The sequence below is a fragment of the Boleophthalmus pectinirostris genome, unplaced genomic scaffold (assembly GCF_026225935.1).
Source record: "Boleophthalmus pectinirostris isolate CB_2022bp ecotype Guang Dong unplaced genomic scaffold, ASM2622593v1 HiC_scaffold_20, whole genome shotgun sequence".
Classification (NCBI taxonomy): domain Eukaryota; kingdom Metazoa; phylum Chordata; class Actinopteri; order Gobiiformes; family Gobiidae; genus Boleophthalmus; species Boleophthalmus pectinirostris.
This window is the reverse complement of record NW_026571153.1, coordinates 18,707,496-18,721,824: the sequence shown is the minus strand read 5'-3', so window position 1 is coordinate 18,721,824 and position 14,329 is coordinate 18,707,496. Positions and strand designations below refer to the sequence as shown.

At 38.2% G+C, this 14,329-nt stretch overlaps 2 protein-coding genes across 4 annotated transcripts in view; both read left to right on the top strand.

Annotated features, from left to right (window-relative positions):
* Positions 1-2,987: 2,987 nt before the first annotated feature.
* Positions 2,988-14,329, top strand: part of LOC110159888 (obscurin-like) — a 35,308-nt gene continuing 23,966 nt past the window's right edge. Inside the window, exons 1-8 of the mRNA XM_055156178.1 lie at positions 2,988-3,062; positions 3,169-3,201; positions 5,484-5,753; positions 5,836-6,096; positions 6,229-6,744; positions 6,855-7,106; positions 7,194-7,442; positions 7,535-7,786. Coding sequence (XP_055012153.1) covers positions 3,026-3,062; positions 3,169-3,201; positions 5,484-5,753; positions 5,836-6,096; positions 6,229-6,744; positions 6,855-7,106; positions 7,194-7,442; positions 7,535-7,786 — 1,870 coding nt within the window. The 5' untranslated portion in view covers positions 2,988-3,025. The remainder of the gene's footprint in view (positions 3,063-3,168; positions 3,202-5,483; positions 5,754-5,835; positions 6,097-6,228; positions 6,745-6,854; positions 7,107-7,193; positions 7,443-7,534; positions 7,787-14,329) is intronic.
* Positions 8,220-14,329, top strand: part of LOC129409767 (uncharacterized) — a 17,494-nt gene continuing 11,384 nt past the window's right edge. The window contains exons 1-10 of one of the 3 annotated variants that reach the window (XM_055156441.1): positions 8,220-8,508; positions 8,636-8,909; positions 8,983-9,249; positions 9,325-9,444; positions 9,551-9,566; positions 9,651-9,718; positions 10,449-10,487; positions 10,561-10,623; positions 11,749-11,802; positions 11,991-12,147. In XM_055156441.1, the coding sequence (XP_055012416.1) occupies positions 8,356-8,508; positions 8,636-8,909; positions 8,983-9,249; positions 9,325-9,444; positions 9,551-9,566; positions 9,651-9,718; positions 10,449-10,487; positions 10,561-10,623; positions 11,749-11,802; positions 11,991-12,040 (1,104 nt within the window). In that variant the 5' untranslated portion in view covers positions 8,220-8,355 and the 3' untranslated portion in view covers positions 12,041-12,147. Of the gene's footprint in view, positions 8,509-8,635; positions 8,910-8,982; positions 9,250-9,324; positions 9,567-9,650; positions 9,719-10,448; positions 10,488-10,560; positions 10,624-11,748; positions 11,803-11,990; positions 12,148-14,329 lie in introns of those variants that run through there. The other 2 variants (XM_055156442.1, XR_008632555.1) reach the window with 2 other exon arrangements.

The window sequence follows — 14,329 nt, the reverse complement described above, 5'->3', positions numbered from 1 at the left end:
ATTGTTTTCACAAGGCATGTTTGATTGCCTCTATTACACTATCAAACTATGAAAATCCTCATGAAGTGGATTTTACTGCTTTGTTCATGAATAGGCTGTTTTTACATAGAGATACATCACCTCTGAATAGGCACAGAAACACATCCAAACCACTTTTGCATTTTCATCTGCTTTTGAACATGCTTTGAACATCATGAACAGTCCAAATGTGACACTGACCATGCTTTGTACAAGGTAACAGAAGAAGTCATGTGGGGAGGGGCTAAAAGTGGATAAATTCTTGAAATACATTTTTTTTTCTAAATTTGATTGGGTTTGCTTTGGAGAAAAAAAAAAAAAAAAAAAAAAAAGATTATAATAGAAGTCAGTGGATATATATTCAACTCAACTGCATCTGTTCTGTCAAATGTTGTTATAGCTTATATTTGCTGACACTGCAGATGCTCTCAAATATTTTTTTTTTAGGTTTTTCCATTTCTTAGAAAAAGAATCAATAGATTCTTATTCTAAGAAAGCAGATGTAAATGCATTTTCTTTTCAAATTAGGAAGGCTATAACTATGTGCACATCACTGAAAAAATATTAGCTAAACAAACAATGATAATTCAAGATATTTATGATATAAATAAGATATTTTTAGATTTTATAAATCTGTCACATTGAAATCCACAATAGAAGATGATATTTTTGATGATGTTTGTACTTATTTCCTTGTTTGGGTGCATTATGATGAAGTGTGGTGTGAAAAGGAAGGAAACACAGAGTCAGTCCAGGTAAACATCATCGTATTGTGTATAAAAAACCTGCCCTTGTTTCCCTCCATTACCACTTGACCGGACCCCTATTCAACATCTGTGAACTTCCCTATGTGTTCCAACATACAGAATATAGCTGCAAACAACAGTGAGACTGCAGTGGCTCATTCATTACATACATGTATTGCACTGGCACCTCAAAGTCTATTTTCAACCTTATTTTAATGTGTGCCCGCTTATTTCTTATTTTATTTGATCATAGTTCATATTATTATTTTTGATTTAATGTGGCACCATAAGACCAAAGCAAGTTTCTGGTTTGTGATTTGTGTTCACTGACAATGGCAATAAAACAAATTGTGATTCTGATATTTAAAGTGACATCGCTCATGCAGCTTTATTTGGTTGACAAAGGACTAATGTTTGGTGTGAAGGTAATGAGCAAAGTATAAAGAAGAGCGACCCACATCATTCCGACAAAACGTTCACAGCTTCACCACAGTGGTTTTAAAATATTTCAGGTCACATGGTCCAGTCACACACACACACACACACACACACACACACACACACACACACACACACACACACACACACACACACACACACACACACACACACACAAGCAGACACAACATACCAGGGGCTCAAGGAAGAGCATGGAGAGAGCCTGTTAAAGTAAAGGCATCAGTGGTGCCTGTGGTGATCGGACATTCGGGCTGTAACCCCCAAACTGGAAGATGGCTACAACAATACCGGGAAAAACAACGGACATCTCAGTCCAGAAAAGTGAGTTATATGGGAAACAGCAAAGATATGCGCAAACTATCAAAGCTCCCAGGCCTTGGTAGACGACCCGAGCTAAATGAGGGAGAGAGACCTACCACCGTGGAAGGATAGTATTAACTATATATATATATATATATATATATATATATATATATATATATATATATATATATATATATATATATATATATATATATATATATATATATATATATATACATACAGCTGTCACATTGAAAGTCATTGTTAGTTTGACTCTTTTAAAGTCACAGATTGTGTATGTTGTCTCACATGTGGACACATTTAATCAGATGTATTGATGATCACTCTGCTGAAATATAATATAACCCTAAAATCAAAATTGATTCAATTGAAATAACTCATGTCTCATCCACCATATTTTTGGGCATCATTATTGATGATAATCTAAACTGGAAAGAGCATGCTGACTGGGTGACCAGAAAAATTTACAAATCTCTTGGTTTTATAAGAAAAGTTTGTAAATTTCTGGACTCAAAGTCTATACTTAAATTATACTATAGTTTAATTTATTCCTATCTGTCATATTGAAATATAGTCTGGGCAAGCACTTTCTCTACTACTCTTAACAAAATACTATTGGTGCAAAAACGTTTTGTTCGAATTGCAACTCATTCTATGCCACTAACATCGTCTGCTCATTTATTCACCAAACTTAACATTCTTAATATTTATGAGATTAATATTTATCAAATTTGTATTTTTATGTATAAAATTCTTTACAATTCAACAACGATCCCCAAACATTTCACATTTTATTTGAAAACCAATGAAGAGATTCATAGATACAAACCTCATCAAATGCATAATTTTCATGTTCCAAAATTTGTCACATCAAGAGCTCAATTTTGCCGACGATACAGAGGCTGTAAATTCTGAAGCCAGTTTTCACATCTGGTTAGTGACGGCAGATCAGAGGCGTTGTTTAAAAAGAGTTGATGTGGAAATGTTTGATATTTCATGCTAATGTTTGATAATCCTTCAATTACGGATGTTTTATTGTGTTTTAATCCGTGTTTTTATGCACAATGATAATGTAAAATTTTTAATGTATTCATAAGGAGGAGGCTTTAATCTAAGCCCTATTGGGTTTTTTTTTTTTTTGCCTCTTCTGGCACCTACCTTTTATCTAGTGTGTTTCTTTTTATTGTCTTGTTATATGTGCAAAATAAATAAATTAAATTAAATAAATATCATCTTTAAAACAACAAAAGTCATGTAATCTTACATCTGTGCACATAAAAATGCAAACACCTCATCAGTAAAACACAATAGAAGCTGTTGTTTTTGTTGTTGTTTCCTTTCTTGAGTGTATTATAATAAGGTGAGTGTGGTTTTAAAAAGGAAGGAAACACAGTGACAGTCAGTCTACTGCATAAAACTGCATCTTTCTCCACAGAGTTCAGTTGTGTGTGTAGTTGGAGTCTGTTCACACTCTGAGGATGGGAGCCTCTCTGCTTTGGACACTGTGGTCCATCTGTGAGTACTACACTTTGGTCACCACTAAAGACTTTACACCTGGGTCACTACATTCATATTGCTGAAAGTGGACATGAATCTACATGTTTATATGTTTTTATTCCAGTGTTTTGTGTCGCCATCTGCAAACAGACACAAGGTAATGATCTCTATTTCATTTGGATTTGGGAGTTATACTGCTATGGATCATTGTTGATTTCAGAAACTTCAAATTTAACTTTAAAGTAGTGGGCTGGTTGATTTTAACATGATGCTAATTAAAGAAAATCAACTGAAGTCATTGGGCCTCATTCATGAATCTTTTCTTTAAAAATGTTCAGAACTTCCACTTAAAGAAAATGCTGAAAAACTCTGCGCCAGATTCAAAAAGTGTTATTAAGCTCCCAAATTCTTTGCAAATGTTTTGTGCCTAATTCACCAACATCAAGCTACAAACACCACTACACTCATTTATGTTTCATATAAATAAAAATGTATGTATATTTAAGGATGCAAAGATAAAGTTTTCCCACGATTTGATACATATCTCGATACATGGGTCACGATAATGATTTGATTCTGATACGTTTTAAGATGCAAAAAAAAAAAAAATCACTTGTATTTTTTTCTGCTAATGAGTATAATATAATAAAACTATGATATTAATGAAACATTACATACATTACACACAATACATTACAGTACAACTATTGTAAAGTTGTAGTTTATATGTGAAGTGTTTTAAATCATTTGGTTCAATTATGAACATCTTACAATTTATATTAAGTGAAAATAAGAAAAGAGCATTATCAGGCTATTTTATATTTTATAATACAGTCTACTCTTAATATAGACTGTTAAGGAAGCTACACTATGAGACTTTTCCTATTTTGATGCTGATTTCTTTCCCTCCTTAGTCTTCTCACTGCTTGCACACGTGTGTGTCTTCACTGCTCTTCCCTCCAACAGAGACAGTACGTAGCTCCTCCCACACTACCCCCTCCAGCAGAGACAGTACGTAGCTCCTCCCACACTACCCCCTCCAGCAGAGACAGTACGTAGCTCCTCCCACACTGCCCTGCTACACTCTGTGCTCTTACAGACATTCTGTTCTCTCCCATCCTCTTTCTGGACACTCAAACTATGTTATATTAGATAGAAATGTCTCAAGGACCTTTTTCTGAAGAAAACTTAAGAGACAGAGTCTGAGAAAAAGATGGGGTAAATGGCATGTGGCGTTGTAGGTGTGTATATGAGCACATTTGATTCAAGTCGATGTAAAACCAAAATCGGTTCTAAAGTATTTAAAAGTTATTATCTTTGTCATTCGTGTGTCTATCAATGTAAACTAAAGAGTGACTGAAAGATGAAACTGAGAAGGACTCTGTGATAACTGTTTCCCTTTTGAACCAAAACTAAATGAGAACACAGCACGCATGGAAGAACATGTGTGTATCAACCTAACATGTGTATCAAATCGTGAGACCAGTATCAAATGATTCGATATTATATGGATTATCGTTTCTTCCCTAGTATTTAGTAAGAAACGCCCTCTGAACTTCCATGTATGACCAGTATGGGTCTGACATTATATAAAAAGCACAAGGGAGAGAGTGAATGAGGTCAGGTGGCATGTAAAGACTATGGATGTTTTAAAAACTACAGCGGCCATTTCAAATGTCCAAACTCACATGAACACACTCAGTGAGGGAACATTATGTTATTCATCTTTTTTAAGCGGGGGCTTTTATTGCATTTTCTGTGAGCTGCGGACATGCGAAGAATAGTGAGGGAGGGGGCTGGGCTAGGGGTGCATAAGAGTGCACTCTGGTCATGAGGGGTGAGGGGGATGATGGGGGTAACGGGGGTGTTGAGTCCAGCGCAGTAACCAGACCCAGGGCTGTAACAGTGGTCCATATGGAGAGCAGTGGGGCTGGGACAGACTGAGGGTCACTGCCACAGACAGTACACAGAGTCACTGCAGTCTGTATAGACACAATAGACTACATGGTCTATAAAACTCCTTGTAAATGTTACTGGTTTACATAGTCATATTTTTTATGAGAAATAATAATAAAAAAAAAAGTACAATATGTTAATGTTAATTGTAATATAACTTACAATTATGGAGGATGGAGGAAGTACAATTTTTTGTTCCATGATCAGAGTTATAATAAAATAAAACACCTAATTTTTTGTTATTATGAGTACTTCTTCCAGAACATTTTCAGTAAAGAAAATATTTTGTGAATTTCAAAAATGTTTGTAAGAAGGCTATGAGTAAAATGTGTTTGTAAGAACACTTCATGAATGAGGCCTATTGTTTTAAATGTAATGTTCAAGTCCCACCAGCCTCTCTCCTCTAATCTGTCTCGAGAGTTAAGTACATCATAAAATATCCATCTTTTCCCATGAGTCTGTTCATGCTCCTCTTCTGTTGAGTTACAGGTGACAGTTTCACTCTGGATGTTCCTGGACAGTCTGTGTATCTGGAGGACACAGTGACTGTGAGGTGCACAGCTCATGGTGAAAAACATCTGCAGTTTTACAAAGATGGAACACTTGTACAAAATGACACACAACATGTGCTGTTCCAACTACCAGACTTTACAGATCTGATCTTTAATTCAGTGTCAAAATCAGATGAGGGTTTGTATTTGTGTAGAGCCAGTGAGGAAACACGATCCCATGAAAAAGAACTGAAAGTTACAGGTAAGATGAGCACATGATCCTCCATAAATTATAAAAATACTACACCAGATATTTGTTTGTATTTGTTCCTGTTTGTTTACAGAAAAGATCCGCAGAGTTGAACTGACTGTGTCAAACACAGAAACACCAGTAGGGGGCAGTGTGACACTGAGCTGTGATATAGAGGGTTGGAATGAAAAACACAAATGGTTCAGACGAAATTATGACCCTGGATCTAAATGGGAAAATATTGGCAAAGTGGAACAAACTATCAGTGTCTCTGATGGAGGAGTGTACTCATGCAGAGGGAACGACCATCATGTCGCCACAAAACTAAGTGATGAAGTCACTGTTGAGAAAACTGGTGAGTACAGAATATAAAGAATACATTACCTTTATGGATCACTCCTTTAATTTGACATTTACATGTTATAAAATCATCTTTTTGTTACAAACAATTTGAACAAGTTCAGTGTTTTTTCTGTGAATCTTTTAGTCCCCATTGTGAGTCTGAGTCAGTTGGAGGTATTTGTGGGAGAGAGTCTGAGTCTGAGCTGTGAGGTGGAGGGAGCAGACACACAGTGGACCTATCAGTGGAACAGGAACACACTGAACCTACGTCCAACAACCAGAGAATACAGAGTGTCCAAAGTGACTGAGTCTGACAGAGGAACCTACAGCTGCAGAGCCCAGAGAGACCCACACCTCATCACTGTGTGGAGCACCAGCACCACTGTCACTGTACACAGTGAGTCAGATGCCAATCTGAACCTGCAGACTCCAGTCCAGTCTGTGTATCAGGGGGACTCAGTGACTCTGGTCTGTTCTGGTCCTGCTCAGAGACAGTTACTCTTCTTTAAAGATGGAAAACCTGTTCATCATCAGCCTCAGCATGAACCTACAACAACAGTCCAACTGAAAATCAGTCCAGTGTCAAAAGCAAACCAGGGTCAGTACTCCTGTGGGATCAATGAGGAAGTACAATCACACAAATGGACACTCACAGTAAAAGGTCAGTATTTAACACAACTACTCTGAACCACATGTGCCCTGGTCTGCAGAGTTCATATTTTTTATGGATTTATGTCTGAACATTTTACCATCTCTTTTCCTTCTTTGCAGAAACAAAACGCAGTGTCCGTGTGACACCATTGTCCTCAGTTATCCCAGTAGGGGGCAGTGTGACTCTGAGCTGTTACACAGAGGGGTTTACAGGGAGATACATATGGGTCAGGGGTAGTTATTCTCAAATTGAAACATTAAGTGAGACCTCACAGAGAGTCAGTGTCTCCAGAGGAGGAGAATACAGCTGCAGAGGACAGGACCAGTTCATCCTCACACCTCAAAGTCCTGCAGTCACTGTCAAACAAACTGGTGAGTCCTGTTCTCTGACCCTGTGGTCATCATCAGTGTCTCCTTCTGTAGTTGAAGTATTTCTCTTTTACACACTTCCCAACACAGTGTCTCTGATTCCAAACTGGTCTGTGTTATTTGTGGGAGAGAGTCTGAGTCTGAGCTGTGAGGTGAAGGGAGCAGACACACAGTGGACCTATCAGTGGAACAGGAACACACTGAACCTACGTCCAACAACCAGAGAATACAGAGTGTCCAGTGTGACTGAGTCTGACAGAGGAGCCTACAGCTGCAGAGCCCAGAGAGACCCACACCTCATCACTGTGTGGAGCACCAGCACCACTGTCACTGTACACAGTATGTGCACTTTCACTGTACAAAGTGTGGGTTTGACCTGCATGTTTTTAATTGGTGAAGTTCATGTTTTGGTGTAATTATGTATTCTACAGACAAACCTCAGGTCACAGTGAGTGGACTCTCAGAGGTGCAGACAGGGGGCAGTGTGGTGCTGCTCTGCTCTGTCTCTCCACTTTCCTCTGGGTGGAAATATGAGTGGAGCAGAAATGAGCAGCTCTTTAAACAGTCTTCATCTGAGGCACAGGTGTCAGTGTCAGAGGGAGGGGAGTACCAGTGCAGAGCCAGCAGAGGAAAGCCTCCCTACTTCACAGAGCAAAGTCACAAGTTCACACTCAGAACCACTGGTCAGTTTGACTCTAACATGTCTCTTATACTACCAGATGTATGTGCAGTACATGTATTTTTGTCTGGTGATCTCCTGTGTAACTGTGTGTCCAGACTCCAGCGCCCTCTGTCTCTGTGGAGCCTCCCTGGTCTCAGCTGTTCCCTGGAGAGCAGTTCTCTCTCACCTGTAGCGCTCATGGAGCAGGTGCTGAGTGGATATTTGAATGGAGGAGATCTGGACAGAGTCTGGAGCACAAACAAAGAGAAATGACCATCAGAGCAGCAGTGACACACAGAGGCTCCTACAGGTGCAGAGGAGTCCTGCCCCACACAGTCACTGAGTGGAGCCGCCCCCTCACACTAAATGTGTCTGACAGTACGTTTATATTTAATATGACACAATGACATTGGATGTGATGATCTAAATATAACATCCACTCCTCAGGAGCCCCCCGTCCTGTCCTCTCTGTGTCTGTGTCCTGGATCAGTCCTGGGGCCTCTGTCTCTCTGAGCTGTGCTGTGACAGCGCCCTCTGCAGGATGGAGCTTTCACTGGTACAGGGCTGTTCCTCACTCACAGTCTTACACATATGAGCGGCTCCCAGGGGCCAGTGCCGCCTCTAAACAGGACTCCTTCAGCCTCCAGGGCCTCAACCACTCAGCAACGTTTGTGTGTCAAACAGAGAGAGGAAGTCCCTCCTTCTACTCTGAACACAGTGACCCCTCCTTTGTCTGGTCTGGAGGTACGTCCCACATGTTCATGTCCCTCACCTCTGAACCTGACTCACTAAAGTCTGACTAAAGTCTGACTCACTAAAGCCTGACTCAGTAAAGTCTGTGTTACTTAAGTCTGGGTCTTGTGCTCCTCAGAGGCTGAGTCTCCAGTGTTCTCTCTCGGTCAGTCCTGACAGAGCACAGCACTTCACTTATGATGTCATCACTCTGAGTTGTGGGTTCAATTCCACTGGAGCAGACAGCACAGTCTGGAGGAGGTTTTCTGATAACACATTATCATCACAACAGTGTCATTGGAGTAAAGACAAGTCTAAATGTGAGTTTTATTTACCTGAGAAAACCAGTGCAGTGTTTTGGTGTGAGTCTGGATCAGGAGAAATGAGCAACGCCCTCAACATCTCAGTCCACAGTAAGTTTGATATAAAGTATAAGAAGTGAGTCTTTTAAAGTATTTTATGTGTTTGACATGTTTAACTTCACAGGAGACATCATTCTTATGAGTCCAGTGAGAGCAGTGACTGAGGGACAGTCTGTGTCTCTCAGCTGTAAACTCAAGAAAGGGATTTTTACTTCAGTCCAATTTTATAAAAATGGAAAAATGATTCAAAATGGAACTGAACCAGAGCTCAACATCACTGCAGTGTCCAGGTCTGATGAAGGCTTTTATAAATGTGAGGGACAATGGAAACTATGGCCGCGGTCAAAACCAAACACTGTTATATCTCCAGAGAGTTGGATGTCAATTAAAAGTGAGTGAAACTATTCTTTAAAATACCAAATACCTAAATACAAAAATAAAAGCATATTTTATCTTATGACCACAGGTGCACCCAAAGGTGAGCTCTCTTCTCTTCTCTTTCCTGTGATGTGGGTGGTTGGACCTGTGTGTGCAGTGGTTTTACTCATGATACTGCTGCTTTTGTGTCATTTTTTAAAGAGAAAAGGTGAGATTTGTGACTCTATTAACTGTGTGTGTCTATGTGCACACTCTTTACATTTTATTACTGGTTTGCTTCACTTTTATTCACAAATGTTTCTTTTTCTTTACAGACCTGTGCACTCTGAGGTTGGTTGTTTAATTATTTGTTTGTTTCTCTGCAAAATATTCATAGGATTATTTAATGTGTGTAACTGTTGAAAATTTGTGCAGGACTCAAAGAACCAATCAGAGCTCTGCTGAAGATCATGTGACCAGCAATGACCACACCTCCCCATCAAGTAATGTATTACCTTATAAGATAACAGAGTGAAGCTCAGTGTTATGGGGTGTTTTGTTTTGTTTTTTCTTACCACTGTGTTTCGTACCAAAAAAAAAAAAAGGAACGCAAAACAAAACAAAACAAAAAAACATCCTGAACTGATTACTGAGGAATATAATATTTTGGCAGTTCACATCTGTACAGGTTCTGAGTAGGAAAATTAATGCAAAAAAGAGATAGACAATAGTGGCAAAGAAAATACAAAAGATTGAAATAGCTATTTTAAAATGTATTTTGTCTTTCAAATAAAAGTTACTCTAAAATCCATTGACCGACATGTTACCAAGTGTTTTTGAAGATCAGGTTTAAGAAAGGTAATTAGTGAGTAAGTAAGTTTAAGTAAGTTATTTACTTATTAAGATCATATTTCTCTTACTTACCTACTAACCTACTTCTCTACTGATCAGATCTAATTATTGGTTTATTTGATCATTCTAGTTTTCAGTTTTTTACTGGCCATGTAAACGAGCACATGAAGTGGCTCAAGTGCAGATTTCAAATGAGTGATAAAACCTTCACCTTTATTCTGCAAACACTTGAAATCTATACAACTCAAAGGACTTTTTTCTATTTTATCAGATATTAGCTTCAAAATGCTTAATGTCCCATACTACTAAACACATTACTAAAGTAAAAAGCGACACATGTGTATTTCCATTATCCATAATACAATTTGGTTCATTTCACAGATGCCATTTATTCCCTGCTTGAACTAAAATATGTGAGAGGTGAGTTTGTTCCACCTATGTATTTAATTTATTTATTTTACTTATAATTTTTCTTTTTTTAATATCATTTCAGGGAGGAACAACCCCCCACAAGACGAGAGCTGTGTTTATTCTAATATTCGTCCACACTCTTCAGGTAAAACAAAGCTCTTAAAGCTCTTTGCTTCTGTTATAAAAACCTGGTTAGTACTTGGATGAGAAAACACTGGGAAAATCAGGTGCCACAGTGGGGGGCCACTTGAAAAACCTTTGTTGTGTCCTTAGGCAAGGCACTTCAGCCACATTGCCTAGTATGAAAATGGTGTGTGTGTGTGAGTGTTGATGGTGGTAGGAGGGGTCGATGACGCAGATTAGCAGCCACACTTCTGTCAGCTTGCCCCGGGGCAGCTGTGGCTACAATAGTAATTTACCACCACCAAGTGTGGAGTGAATGAACAATGCTCTGTAAAGCGTCTTTGTGACATATGTCTGTGAAAAGCACGATATAAATAAAAAGTTACTTATGTGGAGTTGATTTTGCACTTCAACAGTTCAGGCCTTTCACCAAAAACTTGTCTGATATCGAACTATTGATGAAGCTAAAATGCCCAAAAAATAATAATTAAAATAAATGTTACGGTTTGGCAAGAGGGACCCCAAAGCAAAACCAGGACTCAGTCAAGTTTTAACAGTTTATTTTACAAACGGAAGGCAGGCTGAGGAGGCAGGGAGCTGGCCGGCTTTTCCAGAGGCAACGGCAGACAACCACAGAGACACCTGGGCAAAAACAGGAGCAGGTAAGTCCAAAACGAACAATAAGCAAAATAGGTAAATATCCAAGAGCCTGATAGACACTTCCGAACAGGACGGAATTATCTGGCAAAGTGGTGGTGAGAAGACCAGGGCTAAATACAGAGGCGGATGAAGGAGTTGATTGCAGATGTGTCTCTTCTGCTCTGGAAGAAGCCACGCCCCCTGCCACACTCAAGCTCTGCAACAAAAGGGGAGGGGGAGAGAACAAAAAAAACAAATCCTAACAATAAATATACATTAGTTTATTACATTTGGTTACTTCCTTATTTTTTACATAATGCATTTTCTCTAGAATAACACTGAATAATTAGTTGAAATAAAGCTTAAATATTTTACTAGGTACTGGATTAAAAAAGAAATCAAATAAATAAATGAAATTATTGTTCCAAAAATATGTTATATCCAGATGCAATTTGGGGGAGAAGAAAAAAATATGAATATAAATAGTTGTCGTTGTTGTTGTTTTTAGGTGAAAATGTGACACATGCCCAAGTAAACCATCATAAAAAGAAACAGAATAAAGGTGAGTCATTCTTTATTTATCACAAACAAACTTCAAACATGAATCTTTTTTACTCTGCATATTTATAATGAAGTAAACAAATAAATTCAGCACAGTGGAATTTATAATTACAACAATTATAATAAAAACATTTTTTTGGGAACTAAAGGTTTTTGGACATTTGGAGTTATTTCTTTCCTTCTTAACAGCAGAAAACACCTTGGATGACAACATCTACTCTCACATCAACCACCAATGATTTCTTAAGGATGAATACAACTTTTTAATGCATTTGTAGATGTTTAATATTGTTTCATGAAATGTATTTGTGTGTGCACATTTATTTCATTATTTTATTTTTTTTGTTTTTTTTTACTATAAATTGATAAGAATTTTAATATATTTGCTATACAACACACAGTGATGGTTTCCTATTTTAAGCAACATTCTTTAATAAATGTAAGTTGTTTTTTAATTTGCGTTTTGTTTTTTTGTTTTCTAACCCAGGACTAATCCAGAACTCCAGGTTACATGAGGAAAATCACATCAACGTACAAGTATGTGGCCGAGTGGAAAGGGGCGGGGGGTAGCACTCAATTTCTCTTTTATTAAAGATCCCAACCAAATTCTAAATATTGTTGCCAACAACGCCACCTAGTAGGGGGACTAGGACCCAATAAAAAGGCTAGGACCCAATAAAAAGGCTAGGGTTCAATACCCAGGGGTGAGCAGCAATTAAAACCAGAGATTAAAAACAATCCCAGTGAATTTATTACAACTTTAAGTAAAATAAAAAAATAATAAAATACAGTTAAAAGTATGTTGAACCTGGGCTAAAACAATTAACAGTTGCTAAAATGTCAACAAAAAAAGGAAAAAGAAGGCTGAAGAGTTTATCCAGGGCAGAGCATTGGATCCAACTCCTTCCCCCCCGGCTTCAGCGTTGTAGCCCTCCACGCACGCTCCCCTGGCCGCCTTCTCCACTCCGCGGCTCGGCCCTGCCACAGAAGAGAGCTGCCAGTGGGGAGAGAACGTGAACCCCTTCGCGCTGCCCCACCCCCCCTTTGTGCGGGAAACTCAGAAGCGTTGGAAGGCAGGCTTTTTCAGCCCAAGGTCCCTCCCCGTCTTGTCGCCGCAATCCTTCCCAGCCGCCTGTCCAGCTTGCTTTAACACTCCCCAAGCAACAGGTGTGCGCAGCCAATGTCCCTCTCGCTCCTCAGGTTGGGGGTGTGGTTTAACATAATAAAAAAACACAGCCCTCTGCAAACAGAAACCCAAATATACATACAATGAAAACAAATCATAACAAACTAAAATAATTTGAAACACACACAAACCATGCAACAAAAACAATAAAGGGCATCTTCCCACAAGTAGAATCACAAAGATTTATTACAGCTAAAAAAGGACTAAAAGTACATCACATTTTACATGTTTAGCTCAAATATCCTTAAAATATATAAAGATCACAATAAAATCCAAATCGTGAAACTGCCCCCAAAGATTAAACCATCTAAATGAGAATTAGTTTAGTTCATTTTAAGTAGTTTGGTGGTGAAGTAATAAAACACTTTTGTGAATCACAGCTGAATGACTTTTACATTTTATGAGATTGCAACTTTACTTAAAAGAAAAAAAAAACACATTCTACTTTTATAAAAATTTAGTTTTTAATTGTTCTTTTTCTGATTCTCTTCAACACATTTTTCTGAAAGCGACCGACTCTGTTATTCCAGCAGGTGACACTGTGAGGTGTCAGACTGAGGCTCTTAAAGGCAGATATGAGTCTACTCTCCACAAACATAATGACTTTGAAACAGCAAATGGACATTCAGATTCAGTCAGTGTCTCTCGTGGAAAACAAAGTGTGCACAAATGGACATGTGTTAATAATTGTTATGGTAGCTATCATTGATTCATTGTTGTTTCCTCCTGACTTGATTTTGGAACATTATTTGTTCAAGAGCTAACTGTGTGCACAAGCAGATTAAGGCACAGTCGTTTGGAACAAAAAGGAGTAACTTTATGAATTATGATTAAAGGAGAAATGTGAGTATGTTTGGCTTCAAATATAAAGTCTGTACAGTATATAGGCACAAGGGTCAAAAAGGGCCAACACTTTTAAAGAAGACGTATTGTGTTTGAGTCTGCTTTGTAGTTCTATGACACCAGTGGATCATTATGTTTGGACAGTTTAAATCACAATATTCATCTAAAGTGACTTCATAAAAAAGAAACAAAACGTGTGACATCTGTGTTAAAAAACTGCAGTGTTATTGGGAGCTGACGTTGCTTTAAATGTAAATATCATAACTACTGTAAGAGTCGTGCAGTTGTGGACTAAAATACTTCATATGATACAATTTGACCTCAAACTTAAAGGTACATTATGTAACTTTTCTGCTTGCCTCTGTGGAGATGTTGTTGCGTTGCTTGGAATATTCTGATATCAAATTTATGTACGTTGCCTTTATTCAGTTGTATATTTATCTACCTTGAAAAAAATGAATTCCCTCCACAGATCTGACTTGTAACTTAGCCTGTGTGT